General features: G+C 46.1%; 3 protein-coding genes across 8 annotated transcripts; 1 reads left to right on the top strand and 2 right to left on the bottom strand.

The window, feature by feature from the left end:
• Positions 1–1,871: 1,871 nt before the first annotated feature.
• On the top strand, positions 1,872–7,296 carry LOC108032633 (uncharacterized). 4 transcript variants are annotated; one of them, XM_017106574.3, is made up of 4 exons: positions 1,872–2,218; positions 4,848–5,125; positions 5,585–5,637; positions 5,703–7,296. In XM_017106574.3, the coding sequence occupies exons 2-4, from the start codon at positions 4,881–4,883 to the stop codon at positions 6,704–6,706; spliced, it is 1,302 nt and encodes a 433-aa protein (XP_016962063.1). In that variant the 5' UTR covers positions 1,872–2,218; positions 4,848–4,880; the 3' UTR covers positions 6,707–7,296. The 4 variants fall into 4 exon arrangements, with proteins under 4 accessions (XP_016962063.1, XP_016962065.1, XP_016962064.1 ...); XM_017106576.3 differs by lacking the exon at positions 1,872–2,218 and adding an exon at positions 3,849–3,977; XM_017106575.3 differs by lacking the exon at positions 1,872–2,218 and adding an exon at positions 4,312–4,779.
• LOC108032632 (trifunctional enzyme subunit alpha, mitochondrial) lies at positions 7,285–10,654 on the bottom strand. The gene is made up of 5 exons (XM_017106573.3): positions 10,410–10,654; positions 9,383–10,116; positions 9,022–9,162; positions 8,197–8,966; positions 7,285–8,137 (listed from the first exon to the last, which is right to left on the bottom strand). Exons 1-5 carry the CDS (start codon positions 10,483–10,485, stop codon positions 7,501–7,503), a joined length of 2,358 nt encoding a protein of 785 aa, XP_016962062.1. The 5' UTR covers positions 10,486–10,654; the 3' UTR covers positions 7,285–7,500.
• Positions 10,655–13,193: 2,539 nt separating this feature from the next.
• LOC108032772 (transcription factor glial cells missing) lies at positions 13,194–16,345 on the bottom strand. 3 transcript variants are annotated; one of them, XM_017106773.2, is made up of 4 exons: positions 15,801–16,345; positions 14,071–15,730; positions 13,650–14,010; positions 13,194–13,596 (listed from the first exon to the last, which is right to left on the bottom strand). In XM_017106773.2, the coding sequence occupies exons 1-2, from the start codon at positions 16,196–16,198 to the stop codon at positions 14,593–14,595; spliced, it is 1,536 nt and encodes a 511-aa protein (XP_016962262.2). In that variant the 5' UTR covers positions 16,199–16,345; the 3' UTR covers positions 13,194–13,596; positions 13,650–14,010; positions 14,071–14,592. The 3 variants fall into 3 exon arrangements, with proteins under 3 accessions (XP_016962262.2, XP_016962263.2, XP_016962264.2); XM_017106774.2 differs by having other exon boundaries at positions 13,194–13,593; XM_017106775.3 differs by having other exon boundaries at positions 13,650–14,007.
• Positions 16,346–16,576: the final 231 nt, after the last annotated feature.

Genomic DNA, 16,576 nt, shown 5'->3' with positions numbered 1-16,576 from the left:
CAAACGAGCGTTTTCAACATTTAACAAAAGCTCGCCTAATAAATTTAAAAGGTAAACAAATGTTGTTGGAAAGCTTGTTGGAAGCGACGGGAAGCAGCAACAAATTCACCGACGTCGGCAGAGAATTCGTTTAACTTTTTGAGCGCAGCTGTTGTATTGTTGTGAGAGCGGTATGTGCAAGTGTGCAGGTGGCTGAGTAAGCAACTGTTGTTGTTTCAATGTTTCCTGAGAGTTAGAGCGGAGAAGAAGAAGAAGCGGCGCACACTGAGACGAAGATCGCTGCAAATTCGCAGGTAGATTTACAGGTAAAACGGTTTTCGGGTGTATTGCTATTTGGTTTTTTCGGTCCTGGGATTATTGGTTGAAAAAATAAAACAGAGAGATTTGGAAAACTAATGAAACTGCTGCTGACACAGCACCCTGTTCGAAAAATATATCTTAAAGATTAATGTTTAATCTTATCTACATTTTTGAGCCCAGAAAAAATTCACTTGATGGCAAGTAGTCTATCAAAAAATGAATTTTTCTAAATCAAATTGTAAGATCCTAAAAAAATGGTTTTAAAATTTTTAAGGCTTAAGAAATAATTTTTTTTAACAATTTAAAGTTTTTAATATCATATTCAGGATGAAATAATGAAAATGTTGAAGAAATACACTCTTCAAAACAGATTTTTCAACATTACTTTTCCTTTGTTAAATAGTTTTTAAAAAATTTCAAACTTAAACACAATCATTCGCTTTTGTATAATGATCTACTTGATCTGCATGACCTGCGGGTACCTAGAAAATATCCTTAGGGTGATCCTTTTGGGGTGACTTTGCCGTCGTATTCGGCAGGCAACATTCGGCTCACTGTGCAACAATTTTGTTGGTTGCTGTTTCCCTCCCCCTCAACCCGGCCTCCGCGCCTCACCCCACCCCCTTTGTATCTGTATCTTTGCATTTCGTACCGCGCAGTTGCCGTTTCTCTGACTCAAAAACACTCGGCATGTGTGTGTGCATTGTTTGTCTTATTTGTTGTTCGTTGGAAGCAACAACAATAAAAAGTTGCCTGCTGCTCAACGCCAGCTGTATGTGTTTGTATTGTCGCGCTGGTGTGTGTCCGTGTGGCTATCTGTGTGAGCGGCGGAGAGCGGGGTTCAGTGCGTTGTTCTCTGTTTGCTCGCCGTCCGTGTTGTTGCTTCAGTGTTCTACGTAGCCGATAGATACTGGGTGCACACGGAAAAAAATAGTTCGATGTTTAAATTCAATTATTCAATAAAAGAGGGTGTCACACCAAAAATCCGTTAAAAATATGTTGCTTAAATAGAAAGTATTGTTTGCTAAATGCCGTAATAGAAGTTATGTGCTGAGTTCGAATCAAGCCAGCATTACATATTTATTAGTCACACTTAAAAACATGGTTTCTGTTAATTTAACAATTTTAAACCAAAGAAAAGGGTATGTTTTACCGAACTTTAAATTATAATTATAATTTTAAATTATAAGTAAAAGTAAAATTAACAATACTAATACATTTTTTTTAAATTCTTTTAAAATTTCTAGTTTTTTACTTTGTTGTAGCCGTTTGAACTCATTTTAAACCCCATATTGTAGGTAAATTTGAATTGTGTGCTGTGTTGAATTAGCTATCACACAATTTTCACGTATGCATAATTTAAAAATTAAAATTAAAAAAAATAAAAATTATTAACATTTTTGTAAATGGTTTTGAACTTTCTTATATTTTATTAATTAACAAGAAACAGACACTTAATAAAAATTTGTGTATAAATTTTTTTAAATTATTTGCCTGCTGTTCCACGCTTTTCTCTCAGTGCACCGCTCGCTCTCGTATCTGCTGGCTGGCAGTCGCATTCGTGCCTGTGTCTGTGCCTGTAGCGCTGTGTGCTTAGTCGCCTTCGTCGCTTGGAACGCGAAACATACGACATTGCCAACAATTCCAACAGTCCGCCGCCAATTCCCGAGCACCGTGCACCGACGACCACGAGTTTTTCGAATTCAACATTTTTGAACGTTACGTCAGTTGCAGCAGCAGCAGCAACACAAATATTTTTGGCGCCGTTTTATCTGTGCGCCGTGTGTGCTGCGTTTTGGAGTCGCCATAGCTGCCAGCCAGGAGCGGGCTACTTTTTGCGTTTTGAAATCGCCTGTTCGAGCCAGGAGCAATCGGTACCATCAACAGCCCTTCGAATCAACCACAAAAATCCGAAAAGGTAAGGAAGTCTTCTACGCACAACATCACAAGTTGGCAACAACAAATAGTACCCCCGATAAGCAGTAGCAAGAAAAATTCTATATGCCATATTGTTTCCTTGTGTGCGATTGCCTCTGTGTGCGAGTGTGTCTATTGTAGTTGTTGCTGTAGTCTATCTAACAAACTTATTGCCTTTGTTGTTGTTGTCATTGGGCCACGGAGCAAAATACAATATATGTATATTTGTTGGAAGGGGAAACAAAGAGCGCGCCGGGGATTTCTGCAAGTTTTCTGTGTTTTGTTGGCTTTAGAAATATATTCTTTTTTTTTGTTTTTCGGTTTTGTTGAGTTTTGTGCTGTTTTTGTGTTTTTCGATTTTGTTCGTTGCCCAGAGGCGGTAGGTGTACTTTTTGTGCCCCGCTGCTAGTATATAAACATGAACATTTCTCAAAGAATAAGTACAAACACACATCGAAACGCTCAGGCCGATATGTTTATGTTAAATAGACGTAATACAATAAATATTGCCATAGCCAGGTTAGTTGTTTTTCCGCTCGGTTTCAGCGCCCCCCCCCCCCCCCCCCCCCCCCCCCCCTCCCATTTCCCCGCCCACAGGGTACCTAACAATTCAACAATAACATTAACAAAAACAACATCGGGCCAGCACGCGAACAACGTTCGCCTTGATAATGATGTACGTTGATAATAATGATGACTGTCCAAACAACACACAACAATGCTGCCAACGAACAGTGGGACGAAAGAACTTCGAAATTGCTTATGCAAATGTTTCATATCTATACCCTCGCAGGCGGTATTACGAGTTCAGTCAGAAGTCAGCTTAGTAATGAAGGTATCATTCCTTTTCCGATCCAATATATTCTTGATCAGCATCACTAGACGAGTCGTTGTAGCCATGTCCGTCTGTCCGTCCGTTTGTCCGTTTTCCGCGAACTATTATTTTTTTGCAGTCATTTGTATTTTATTTAGAAAACTTTATATGTATTATAGTTGTCATATACGTATGATTTTATTTGCAAGATATAGTCTAAGCTAGCTTCCTATTTTGTTGTTTTTAAAAACAAGTAATTTTCAAGTAAGAACCATTAAATGAATTTTTTGAAACTTCCCCAAATTTCAAAATTGTGTTTTGAAGCAATGCAATGAAAATATGTTACTGATAAGAATAAGCCCGAACTGAATTACCGCTTATCTTTTGTAATCAAAAAGCTTAGAAGCTTCGCACTGACGTCATGAACCATCATATGCCTTTTAATCAAAATTATGTTAATATATTCGTACGTAAAATAAATAATAATCGGAATACATTTATACTATTTTAATAAACAATAAAATACGGATTGCACATAATTAAAAAAATGTTAAAGTAATTGAAACTTTGAGAGATAAATGTAAAGATAAATTTGTAATCTTCCTGCTGGCTATAGTTAAAAAATCTCAGCAAAATGTTTTTCAAATTATTGAGGTGTTGTTTAAAATTGAACAACATATTTCATGTTTTGCCCAAGTCTCAGCCCACTGTGCTGAAATAAATATTCTCAGCAAAATGTTTTTCAAATTATTGAGGTGTTGTTTAAAATTGAACAACATATTTCATGTTTTGCCCAAGTCTCAGCCCACTGTGCGCACGTTTTTCGCTGTGCCAAACTGGTGGGCCTAGCAAGGTGCTGAAAGTGGCGGGAAAACTGTTGGAGATTTAAGAGCGGGCCAAAAGTGTCGCCGAGGTAGGAGGGGGTGGCTGCCGAGTGAGTGGACAGGTGAGTGAGGCGGTGAGTGGGCTGATTAGAATCGAAACAGGTAGTCGCAGGTGCGAGAGCGAATCGCTTGGCGAATGAGTGAGTGAGCGAGTGAGTGCGGTGGGTACTCGCACACACATTCGTGACTATCCAAAGCATTTGGCCAACATGTTTTCGGATATTGCAACACAGCATTGCTGGCAGTTGCACTATGTTGCTGATGCATTGCAATGCAATGTGTTGCCGCTGTGCTGTTTTGCTGTTGCTGTTGCTGTTATCAGTGAGGCTGGCAAAAGCTTTCGGCGACAGCAAGACAGCCTGTTGTTTTTACGGCCGCTGCCATTGTTGCTGCTGCTGTGGCTATAATAATAGGAAAAGCAAACAAAGTTGCTGTCGCCGCTGCGCCGTTGTGTTTACAACAGCAACATCGCAATGTCGCCGCTTTCCAGCTCGCAAAACTGTACTGAAAATAATGGCAACTACGACTACAACAAAGTCGCCAGCAATGTTTTATTAAGTTTCACGAAATATATATGAGCGAAAAGCTCTATTCGTCGTTTGCTGAGGCAGCAAGCAGCACAGCACAGCACAGCACAGCCCAGCACTGAGAACCAACACAAACAAACAACACGACAGAACACAAAACCCCAGAAAAATAAAAAAGCGAAAAAGCTAAAAAAAGAGTCGCGGAGAACGCTCTTTGTTTGCCCGCTCGTAAATAAATAGGAATATGGATAGGAAAGTCTAAAAATCAAATATTGGAGTGCCCCACGAAACTTCAGGTTTCTATTTCTTAAGGTCTAGACAGGGCAGCAGATACAATGTAACTTGGGTCTGGGATTATCCATTTCTTCTTTGCATTCCATTCTAATTAAAATCTACTTTTTGCAGGCTGTGAGAGGGACGAAACCACCTCCTGCGAATATGACAACCTCAACGCGCAGCAGTAACAACACGAGTAGCAACAATAATCCCAGCAACGACAGCGGCAGCAGCACCACCTACAATCACCACAGTCCCACAGGATCGGGATCCGGAACCGCAGGAGCCACCATTGCGTCCACCAACCGAGTGATGCAGGCGGACGAGGACTTCAACATCCGCTTTGTCAACCTGGTGCGCACCCACAAATGTCTGTACGACAAGAAGGTGCCAGAGTACCGCAACAGGTGAGTGGGGAGTCCCCCGAAAATGGTAGTTAATGTCACAAAACCACAGATGTTCTAAAGTCCATGTTTAAATATTCAATTTAAAATAATTACTCGTTTAAAGAATGGCTGTTGCTTTGTGTTTTTAAAAAGTCAACTTAAAAAAATCCCACTTATATCTCAATTCTTGAAGATAATTCCCTTTGTTGGCTTTGCTGCTCTTTCCTTCTAATCAAAAATGGAATAGAGAATTCTTTAGCCATACTATATATTTCAAAATATAATCATCCCTTATAACAAAAAATCATAGTCGTCATTACTAGACATCGGAGTCAAAGTACATCTATTAATTAAGAGATAGACACCCTAATCAGTTACAAAAATAGACATTCAAGATTTCCCAAAGATTAAAGTATGCTTTTTTATGTATAAAAATACTATATCACAAATATTTTAAACAATATTAAACTCTGTTTACAGGGACAACCAAGAGAAAGCGTGGGTGCTTATTTCGAAGGAGACGCGTGAAAGTGGTAAGCTAAAATCGATCTCAAAAACATAATCCCTTTTTATTAAAGATAACCCTTCCCTATACTAGTAATCCACTGCAAGGAGCGGTGGCGGAACCTGCGCGCCTGCCTCTCCCGCTACATAAAGCAGCAATCCGGATCGGAGCCGCAGCACAAGCCGTACTACCTGACCGAGCACATGGCCTTCCTGCTGCCCTTCCTCAAGTCCAGTCGCAATTCCTTGGAGGGCAACAATAGCCTGGCCACGTTGTACCAGATGTCCCAGCAGCACCTGCAGCACCACCAGCCGTATCTCCTCCACCCGGCCATCCATGCGCACGAGGAGCACAAGTACTGCGCCAGCACCAACATCAATAACAACAACAGCATCGGCAACAACGGCGAGGAGGTGCTGGAGCTTAAGTACTCGATATCCGAGAAGGACGATGAGGAGACCATCGATGCCTTCGATCCGGCGGTGACCAACTCGCTGGGTCTGAAGCGTCCTCCGTCCACGCCTACCCACAATTCCGCCCACCAAAGGGGCGGAGGCGACTCGCCGGCCAGGAGCGACACGGCCAGTGCGGACAGCATGAAGAACTTCATTCCGGATGTGCAGCTGGCCGAGACCGGCTCGCAACTCAACTATAATGATGGCGGTCATGGCACACCACCGCCCCTCCACTACCACCCGCACTCGCATCCGCATCCGCATCCTCTGTCCCTGGCCATGGAGCATCATCCTTCCTTCGAGCCGGGCAGCAAGAGAATCAAGACGGAATGCGAGGCCACCAGCACGATGACGAATGCAGGAAGTTTCTACGGCGGACTGAGTTCCTCGGAGGTGGCTGACATGGAGTTCTTTCGCAGCATCCTTCCAGATCTTGCTGCTCTGACGCCCCAGCAGCGTCGCAAGTTCAAGATTGGCATCCTGGAGCTGATTGACGACGTCGTAACCCGCTATCCCGCCCAGGAGCACTGCAACGGAGGAGCTGTATCGGGCGTGATCAATGGCAGTGGAGGAAGTAGTAGCAATGGGGGATCCGTGAAGCATCAAAGGCGCAGCTCCGGACGGGATTGGCGAAAGCAATGAAGGCATGCGAAGAGGAGCGGAAAGTCACTAATCCTTAACTAGAAATATGATATGTTAAGTAGAAGCCTAAGGTGGAACTTTAGTTGGAGTGGTTACCAGATGGTATTCAAACCAACTTCAGTCTGCTCACTGTTTATGTGTTGTGTGTGCTCAATCAGATGAGTAACTAAATGTCCTTACATGGTTTTACATTCTCGATTTGTGTTCCTTATTGATAAGAACAAGTCGTCGGTATTTCGCTTCTTAAAATAGTTAATAAAATGTACAGGGTTTCATTTGAATAGAATTTCCACAAATCACCGCACTGTTCATATCGAAATCGAACACATTTCAACGAACTTGGAATAATAAGGTCTCCTGATAAGCCATTATGCTCTATACGAAGGAGTCTACTAATCCCATTTGGATATTCTTGACAACTTAGTATAGAGCGAAAATAACTAGATTTAAGAAAACTGTATATATGCTGCTGCTAAAGCCTAAACTATAAAATCGATGTACAAAGCTGTTCCCATTTAAGTCAAACAAAGCGAAGAAAGGAAATCAAATTGCTGTGTAAAATAATAATCAAGTGAGAGTATGGAAAATTACATGGTAAACTTTAATTTAAATCTCGACGACTTCAACAGAGGGTGTTTCGCAGGGCCTTGCCCCACATTCAAAGGAGCGGGTGCACTACAGAAGGCATCCTTTCTGAGAGAAATGCTCAAGGACATAGCTTGTCCCTGTCTTCGCACTAAAAGCTAAATTTCGTTGGCGGCTCTATCGGAGATTGGGATCGGATTGGATCGGATCTACAACTTCGAGGAGCCAGTCTTGGGGTAGAACTTCTTCGCCGGGTCCTTGGCCATGTCGAGCAGAGTCTGAGCGGGCTTGAAGGGAGCACCGTACAGATCGGCATAGGACTGCATTTTGCTGACCAGCTTGCCGGCTCCGTACTGGTCCACCCAACGGAAGGGTCCACCGGAGAATGGCGGGAAGCCCAGCCCGAAAACGGCGCCCACATCGCCCTCCAGGGGACTGTCCAGGATCTTCTCCTCCAGACACAGCACAGCTTCGTTAATGAAACGCGACACCATTCGCAGCGTCAAGTCCTCGGGCGTATTGGCTCCCTTCGATACCAGACCGTACTTCTGCTTGACGATCTCCACGGCATCGTTGTTCACGGGACGAGTGCCTCGCTTCTGGCCGTCGTACAGGAAGATGCCCTTTCCGGATTTACGTCCGAGGAATCCGGCCAGCACCAGATCGTTCATCACTTCCAAGTTTCCACCGCTGAAACGCTCGCCGAAGGCCTTCGCCAGGTCGACGGCAATGTGGGAACCCACATCAATGCCAACCTCATCGGCAAGGGTTGCAGCGCCGACTGGGAAACCGAACTTCTTCGTGTATTGGTCCAGATCTTTGGGGTCCACGCCTTCTTGCAGCAGTCTAAAAACGAAATAAAAGAATTAACGTATCGCTGTTATGTTCTCAAAACCTGAACCGACCTTATGGCCTCCGACAGCAGGGTGGAGAGAATGCGGGTGGTATAGAAACCGGGTCCATCGCCCACTGTGATGACGACCTTGCCTTGCTTGAGACCGACGGCAACAGCCTGAGCGATGGTATCCTTGGAGGTGCCTGGGTGGGTGATGATTTCCAGGAGCTGCATCTTGTCCACGGGTGAGAAGTAGTGCATGCCGACCACCTTCTCCGGACGCGAGCTACCCGCGGCAATCTTGGTGATGGGGATGGCGCTGGTGTTAGTGGCAATGACGCAGTGCTCGGGAACAACTGCCTCCAACTCCTTAATAACGCGGTGCTTGACCTTGATGTCCTCAAACACAGCTTCGATGATGATGTCAGCGTTCTTAAAGTCATTGTAATCCAGAGTGGGGCGCAGGTTGGCCAGAGTCTGATCGCGCTCCAGTCCAGAGATGCGCTTCCGCTTCACCGCTGTTTCCAGTCCCTTCTGCACCTGCCCAATACCACGAGCCAGACCAGCATCGGTGGCATCCTTCATCACCACCTGGTAGCCCTTGTCGACAGAGACCTGAACGATGCCGGCGCCCATCAGACCAGCTCCGAGAACACCCACAGTCTTAACCGGACGCTCTGGCTTGCCAAATCGGTTCTTCTTGCACTCCGTTTGGCCACGGAAGAGCGCAATCAGACCCTTGGACTCGGGAGTGGCCGACAGCTCGCCGAAGCCCTTGCGTTCTGCCTCGTAACCTGCATCAGGTCCCTTATCCACGCCAGCACGGACCACATCGAGAATCTGTTGGTACACAAGGGTTAGCTATAATGTTTGGGAAAACTTGCCAAATATATACCTTCAGGGGAGCGGGATAGAGGCCATTGGAGGCCTTCAGCACTTGCTTCCTGGCAGTGTCGAAGATCTTGTTCTTCACAAAGTCGGTGTCCATGACGAAGGACTGGATCTTGTTGACCAGACCTCCTTTTTCACGATTTACCTAAGGGAAATATAAAAATAGGTTTTTAATGAGTAAGTCAATTAATTATTCTATTGATTAGAATAAGAATTTTTGAGCATTCCAAATGCTTGATTTGTTTACCATAAGAATAAACATTAACGCATGCATATCGAGTTCAGGACAAACAAGAGCTAGAACTTAATCCCAGCAATTAAATGCAATATGTAAATATTCGTGGGTATAATCTGATATGACTCACGCGAAGTTTGCCGCTGACCAGGTCGTTGGCCACCTGCACGGCGGTCTTCTCCAGGTACTCGATGGTGTTCTGCTCGGCAGGCTGGAGTCCAGGACCCAGAGGTTCCACCAGCAGGTCCACAATGCCCAGTCGCTTGGCGCGATCGGCGCGCACCTGTTTGCCGGTCAGCTCGAGATCCAGAGCCGTGGGCAGGGAAGTGAGCTTGGGCAGGCGCACAGTGCCACCACCGCCGGGCAGGAGGCCCAGCATGACCTCGGGCAGACCCAGCTTGGTCTTGCTGTCCTTGGTGGCAATGCGGTAGTGGCAGGCAAGGGCAAGTTCCAGTCCTCCGCCCAGACAGACGCCACTGATGGCGGCCACAATGGGCTTCTTGCTGCGCTCCATCCGGTCGAACATCAACTGGGCGCCGTGGGCGAGCAGGGTGGCCTCCTCCGGCGTTTGGCAGGCCTCCAGCATCCCGATATCGGCTCCGGCCACAAAGCATCCCGGCTTACCCGAGATCAGCACGGCGGAGCTGATGGCAGGATTCGTCTCCAGGTCCTTGATAACGTGCTCGAACTCATCGCTCACCTCGGTGCCCAGGGAGTTGACCTTGGCATTGGGGGAGTCTATCTTGATCACGAGCACTCCATTGACCACCTTGGTGTGCAGGTGCTTGTTGGCACTGGCCACCGGGGCGGGGTTGGTGGACATCAGGCGGCGGCTCTGGAGGAGATGCGCCGAAATGGGCAGGGCTGCGTGGGGTTCAGAGATCGTTGGTTGCGATTAGTGGTCATTATCTCAGGGCCCTCGAAATCGGAAATCAGAAAACAGAAAGCGAGAGACTGCGGCCGTACGTCAAGAGAGAGTACAAAGTGCAAAGTCCAGTTATGCGGCATCGGGGGAGGCTCACCAAATAGATTTGGCGAGAGAGCGAGATGCCGCTAGAGCGGTACTGGGCCCCACTTCCAGGGGGCCAAATTCCAGTCTGGCCCGATTACTGCAATCTTTACTTTCCCTTTCCTTGGGGAAGATATAAATTACCCACCTCTCGTGCACTTATTGTGCAGCAGCTGCTGTCGCGAAATTTGGCCAACGGCACTCAGAAATCTCGACGCCGACATTGCACGCTCTCAGTTCGATTCAGTGGGGTTTCACTTTTCGCTTACTAGCTATCTTTTTACTTATTTAACGAATCGAACTTTGCTCTTGCACCGTTATGTGTTCGCGATCGCTATAAAAAACTATAAAAGACGATGCGGCAATTCGACTTGTTGCACATTGGCAGTGTGGCCTTACGAAAAGCGGTCGGAAATACCACCAGGTCTGCAATTTAATACCGAAAAATACCAGGCCCGGGGTGCAGAAACTGAAACTTACCCACTAGGTGGCGCCCAGAAGAGGGCCTCAAAACTAGATGGCGCCAATAAAGTTCTTGATCCTAAAAATTGTAATTTAATTTCATGAGTCCTGTAAGTAAGTAAGCTCTATGTTTATCACAAATGTTTTGCAAAATTAGGCCAGCTTAAGGCTCATAACAATTTAGAAATTCCATCTTTATTCGGGAAATGGCAAGGGGATAGATATAAATATTTGCATATGATCTGCACCAAAACTAATGATCATGCAAAAATGTATCTCATGGCAACTGCAAACGAATAATTAACCAGAAATATAAGAATCTTAATAAAAAAAAACATAAAATTTCAAATAATAGGTAAGGTTGATAAGTAAAATATATTTTACAGCTTCTTCTGTGGATTAGCTAATTTATCAAGGATAAATATTTGGATAACATTACTAATAATATTTGAGCAACTAACTACGAAGCTGTTGTAGATTTATTTTATAAAAAAAGGACCTTGTTTTACATTTTTTTAATATCCCAATGCCAACTTCTAGGCCTCTTCCACTGACATTGTTTTCGGGAATTTGTCACGCTGACCCACCCCGCCTTGGTTTAGACCATTAACAGGCCGCACAATTGGCGGACACGCATGTCAATCGCATTTTTCAGGTCGCTTCCTCGTATCCAGGAGTCATTGAAGCCGCATTAAGCGCGCCTCATTTGCCCTGCCACCATTGTCCTTTCAAGTGGCCACTCCTAAATAGGTTCGGATGAGATTTCGCCACATTGCCGTGCGCTTTATTGTGGCAACACGCCTTTGTGGCCTTTGACGCAGCCGTCCTAGGTGGCATGTACTATAAAATAAATAGTTAATCGTTTTTCCCCGAAGCTGCAGCTGCGGTTTTGATTTCTAGGCTGATCCGCCTCTGATGTGTGACGAGTCAAAAAAGTCACACTCGAGTTCGTCGGTTAGTGTCAACTGCAAAAGTCTGTCAGTCAAATGCTGGTAGACGACCGAGTGACTGAATGACTGTCCTGACCTTTTGTATCAGCGGGCTTGTCAAAAGCGGAGAATATCCGAAAGAATCATTATTACAAAATAAAATAAAAGGACACGACAGTTAGCTCAAAGCATGTCCTGTCTATTAAATATTTAAATCTTTGGCGACCAAGTTGCTTAGCAGTTCTGAAATGGGATTTATATTAGGTCTGAAATCTTATAATATTTTATATATTTTGTAAAATTTTTCCTATATTTTGATGTAATACCGAAGTTTTTAGGGGATATTGCAATAAATTGCATAACCCGCATACCTATTTTTAATTATTTTCTTTCAACATTTCTTTGATAAATGTATTGGTATCACTATTTCGTTAAAACCAACTTCTGAAAGGATCTTCCATTATACGGCCTCTAACCCCGAATTGAGACCTCTAATAGCTCCATTGGTGTGCGAAAATCTGCATTAACAAATTGACACCGCATCGTATTTGCATTTGAAATTAGTCCCTGGAATCGCAAATGTGAATTTGCGAAACCTCGGCCAAAGGATTCGCACATTTATTCACGCGTATATTGAATTACACCGGCAACAATGGGATCAGCATCAGTAAATTTGCATAATACCTTTGTGATCTCGGCTTCCTCCCCTCGGCTTCCGCGGCACCCAAGGATAACACCAAATGAGCATCGGAGTCAGCGACTCCAAAGAGTCCTCATTTGCATGCAAGGGTTCTGCTGAATCGGGTGGAGGGCTAATCAAACAGCAAGGACAAATATTGCTGCAGGACGAAGGCAGGCTGGCGCGACAGGAAGCACACGCTCGGCTGTGATTTATGGCTGGAAATTAACATAAATGAAATCAAAACATTTTAAATGTTTTCATTTGGGCAGGGGCTGGGCGCAGCCGCACTCGAATTATGTATGCAAATATCGCTTGAAACAAAGTCATTCCTCACTTCTGGTTCAGCTCTGCAGTGTGCGAATATCCTTGAAGGTCGCACGCGTCACCGGCACACTTCCCGTCCGACATGACAACTAATGGGCGTTTTGTTTATGGTCGATCTCAAACCCCCATTAGGGTCGAGTTCTTCTTGCGCAACCCCTTCCCTGAACCGACCTTTTTTTATATTTTTAATTATTTATAATCGGCTTAAAAAATTCGGAAACAATATCCAAATGTTTGAGTGGCCTCTGACAGGAGGTAAGCCCCTTAATCGACCCTTGATTTGATTGCCGGTGGAAAATGAATTTCAAATTTTATTTTATACACCCTTTGGTAGGTAAAAATATATTTTATTGGAGTAACATAACAATCCAAAGAGGCACAATTAAATATTCTATAGTAAGTTCTTTAGGTTACACAGGCCTAGTACGACTCACCCAAAAAAGATAACCGTGTAATAAAAACTAAACAAGATTAGAAAATAATTCAAAAAGATTGTATTATTGTTAGCTTCTTTTCAGTGAGATAATTTGGCAAATGCTTGGGGAGACAACTTTATTTTTTACAAAAGCTTACAATGTACAATGTATGGGTTATTGTAATCCGAGTTAATCTAGATAGAGATTCTTTTCATTGGTTATCGTACTCTTAGATACTTTTCCGATTTTCATCATCGGCAACTCGGTCAGCTATCTGCTCCCCTTGACCAGTGGAATTTTCAACGGAGCCTTGAACATCCTGACGTGTGCTTTGATCATTGGTGTTTTCATTGGAGCTCTGAACCTCCTGTTGTGGACTCTGGTTATTGGCACTTTCATTAGTGCACTGACCACCGGCACATTCATTTGAGTTTTGATCCCCGTCATCTGGATCTTCGCCATCTTCTTCCTCGGCATCTTCCTCTTCCTGAGCTTCCGGATTTGGGGTAAGCGTAAAGACTACTGGATGAAATTGATTAACAAGTATTTCCCTTTGCAAACTGAATGGATCTTACAGTTCTCCTCAGATGTTGCGACCTGTAGCGCCAAGCGAGTTGGCTCACGGCACCATGAAAGCAGTTGATTGAACGCGAAGAGTACTTGCATGGGATCAATATTAACTCGAATGTTTCGTTCAGGCAGTTCCGCCTCCAACTGGGATCCACGGGCCCGTCGACGTCGACCACTCCTCCTACGCGAACTCCCCCCGTTTCTATTAGTAGAAGGATTCCCCCTGCGGCGACCATTAGCCGAACTTCCCCCGGACCTCAGTGTCCTCGAGCTGCGAGATCTTCCCGGAGGAACTATCTGAAAACGCTGCCGGCTCAAAAAGTTTCGCATGGCTCGACTGTTGATTATGGCTGCTGCCTGACGCTGCTTCTCAAAAAACGTACACGTTTTAAAGGGCTCGGAAATAAACTTATATTCATCACTTACCATCCAAGGCATATTGTTTCTGCCTCCTCTACGGTTCATTTTAAAAGTGTTTTGTTGACCAGCAAATTTCTCTGTGTTTTCTTTGGCTCCGAATATTTTTAGATGTTTCTCGTGTCGTTACAGAAAATATACTGGCTAAAACTTCAGTCTCCCTTTCCCAAGTCTGACACCAATCGACAAAGGCTACTTGATTTCCTCTTTTTTTGAAAAATGTTTATTACTACACAAAAATGCATAAATAGGTGGGAAATGTGACTTAACAATCTACGGGCTTACAGTTTAAAGTTACAATTATTGTTCTTACATGCGCTAAAACTTTGGAATAGCTGGGAAACAAGTACAGGAGTACAAACTAGAAACGTTCAATACAATATTTCATACGTAATAATAGGACCAACAAGCAATGGGAACATGAGTGGAAATCAACTAGGGACTAGAACAACGCTTGAGTGGCTCAGTAATAGTGGTTGCGACGAGAGATCCTTGGGGGCGGGGGCCACAGCCCCCTCGTCCCGATCCCACCTAGCAGTAGACGGGATCCGAGCTGGTGGCCGGGTGATATGTCGCGTCCATTTGGATGTTCCACCCGTTGTCCACTCCCGAGTTGCTGTAGAAGTAGTCGGCGGTCTGCAGCTGATCCTGCGCTTGATCCTGCTGGTAGCTGGCGAGGGGCAGGAAGCTGGCCTGTTCCTGGGGCTGCTGATTGTGGCCGTAGGCAGAGGCTCCCTCATAGAGGAGATCCATGGCGCTGGCACCGCCGCCTCCGTTCAGGGTCGATTCGAACACACTGAAGATCTCCGAGCTGGTGGTGTACAATCCCCCATCCTGGCTGGGATTTTGGCTCTGGCTGCCGTTGCTCACATCCAGCGAGTTGGGCAGATATCCATTGAAGTAGCTGTAGTCCTCGGAGCTGTAGCCCGAACTGCTGGTCAAGCTGGAGGTGTCGTCGCAGCTCTCGTACAGGGGCATACCGCACTGGAAGCTGGAGGGGATGGTCTGATCGTAGCCAGCCGGCACATGTTGCTGCGGGGAGAGTTGCTGCTGCTGCGGATGAGGATGTTGCAACTGCTGCGGGAGGTTCTCCTGGTAGTAGCTGCCTGTGGAACTGTGCGCGGAGAGCGGCGAGTGGAGCATGTCGTAGGCGTACATTCCATTGGCATAGGACGTTCCCTCCGGTTCGTAGTAGATCTCGCCGTTCCACTGACTGGGCACCGATCCTGATCCTGAACCCGATCCTGTCGAGCCGTATGATCCCTGAGTCTGATTGTAGCTGGTGCTGTGTGTGGGCGTCGATGTGGGCAGATAGCCGGTTGATCCCATTAACTCCTGGCTGGCTTGGGTCACCTCGGGGTCACCCATTCTCCTGCGCTTGCTCTCCTGCATGGGCTGCATCTTGGCCTGTCGCTTGGTGGGTCGCAGGCTGCTCAGCTTATCGCTCAGAGCCGATTCCCTGGCCAGCATCACGGCCAGGCTGCGCACACGTCTTCCTCCGGCCAGGAGGCGTCTGGCCTCCGTTGATCCCTTGGCCTCGGGTCTGGGGTGATCATGGGTTCCCTTGGCCTGGAAGTAGATGCCATTGCCGTCCCTTCGCCAGAAGTGTGTGACTGGATAGCCGCAGTGGCCGCGGCAGGCCTGGATCTCCAGGCGCCCATTGCAGTTTCTGTTTGATAAATAAGATACAGAGTTAGTTTGAGATATTCTCTCGCCTAAATTGTAAGTTGCCAACCCACCTATTGGGACACTGTTTGCCCTGCTGCTTCCTCCTGGCCTTGTCGCAGATGGCGGGCCTCAGGTGAACACTGGCCCCGTTGGGCAGCTTGCACTTGGCACTGCAGAGGAGCACTCCCAGGCAGCTCTTCTTCAGGATGTTCACGTTGTGGTTGTTGGTGTTGCGCATGGCCCAGCCGCTGGCATGCTTTCTGGCCTCATCGCTCTGGACGGAGTAGATGAGCCGGCAGTGGCCGTTGGCCCAGTCGCTGAAGTCGTCGAACTCCCCCACCGACGGCATCTTGGAGTCGTTGATGTCCCAGTCGAGGGCCACGCGAGACTTGGTGGCCGGAGGACTGGGCACGGGCATGGGCACGGGTATGGCCACGGGCATATTGATGGGCATGCCGTTCAAGACCATGTTGGATTTGTTTTCAAATGTTTTCTTCGTCTGATTGTCACACGCGGTCTGGTATAGTACACGTTTTCCCTTTCTCTGGGTTTTGTATCTTTGTATCTTTTTCTCTACTCTGTTTTGTATCTCTAGAGCGACGCGTCCGTTCGCATCGACTGCGCAAGGCTGACTAACTGGGCCCGCTCTGCGCAGCACAGTTAAGTTGCCAGCGGTCGAAGCGCACGAGGGTTGCTCGAGACACAAGCGGCCTGCCCATTGGTTCGCCGACTTCCAGTTCGCGGCTGCCTTTGTGTGCGTTTTATCCGCCTTATCCGAGGCACTCGAGCTGGGCAGCGCGGAGAGCTCCCGAGCAGGTTTGATTGGTAGTACCGGCAGCTGGAGACG

Source organism: Drosophila biarmipes, chromosome 2L (assembly GCF_025231255.1).
Source record: "Drosophila biarmipes strain raj3 chromosome 2L, RU_DBia_V1.1, whole genome shotgun sequence".
NCBI classification, from domain to species: Eukaryota; Metazoa; Arthropoda; class Insecta; order Diptera; family Drosophilidae; genus Drosophila; species Drosophila biarmipes.
The sequence above is the reverse complement of the archived record's forward strand: the minus strand, read 5'-3'. Positions and strand labels throughout refer to the sequence as shown.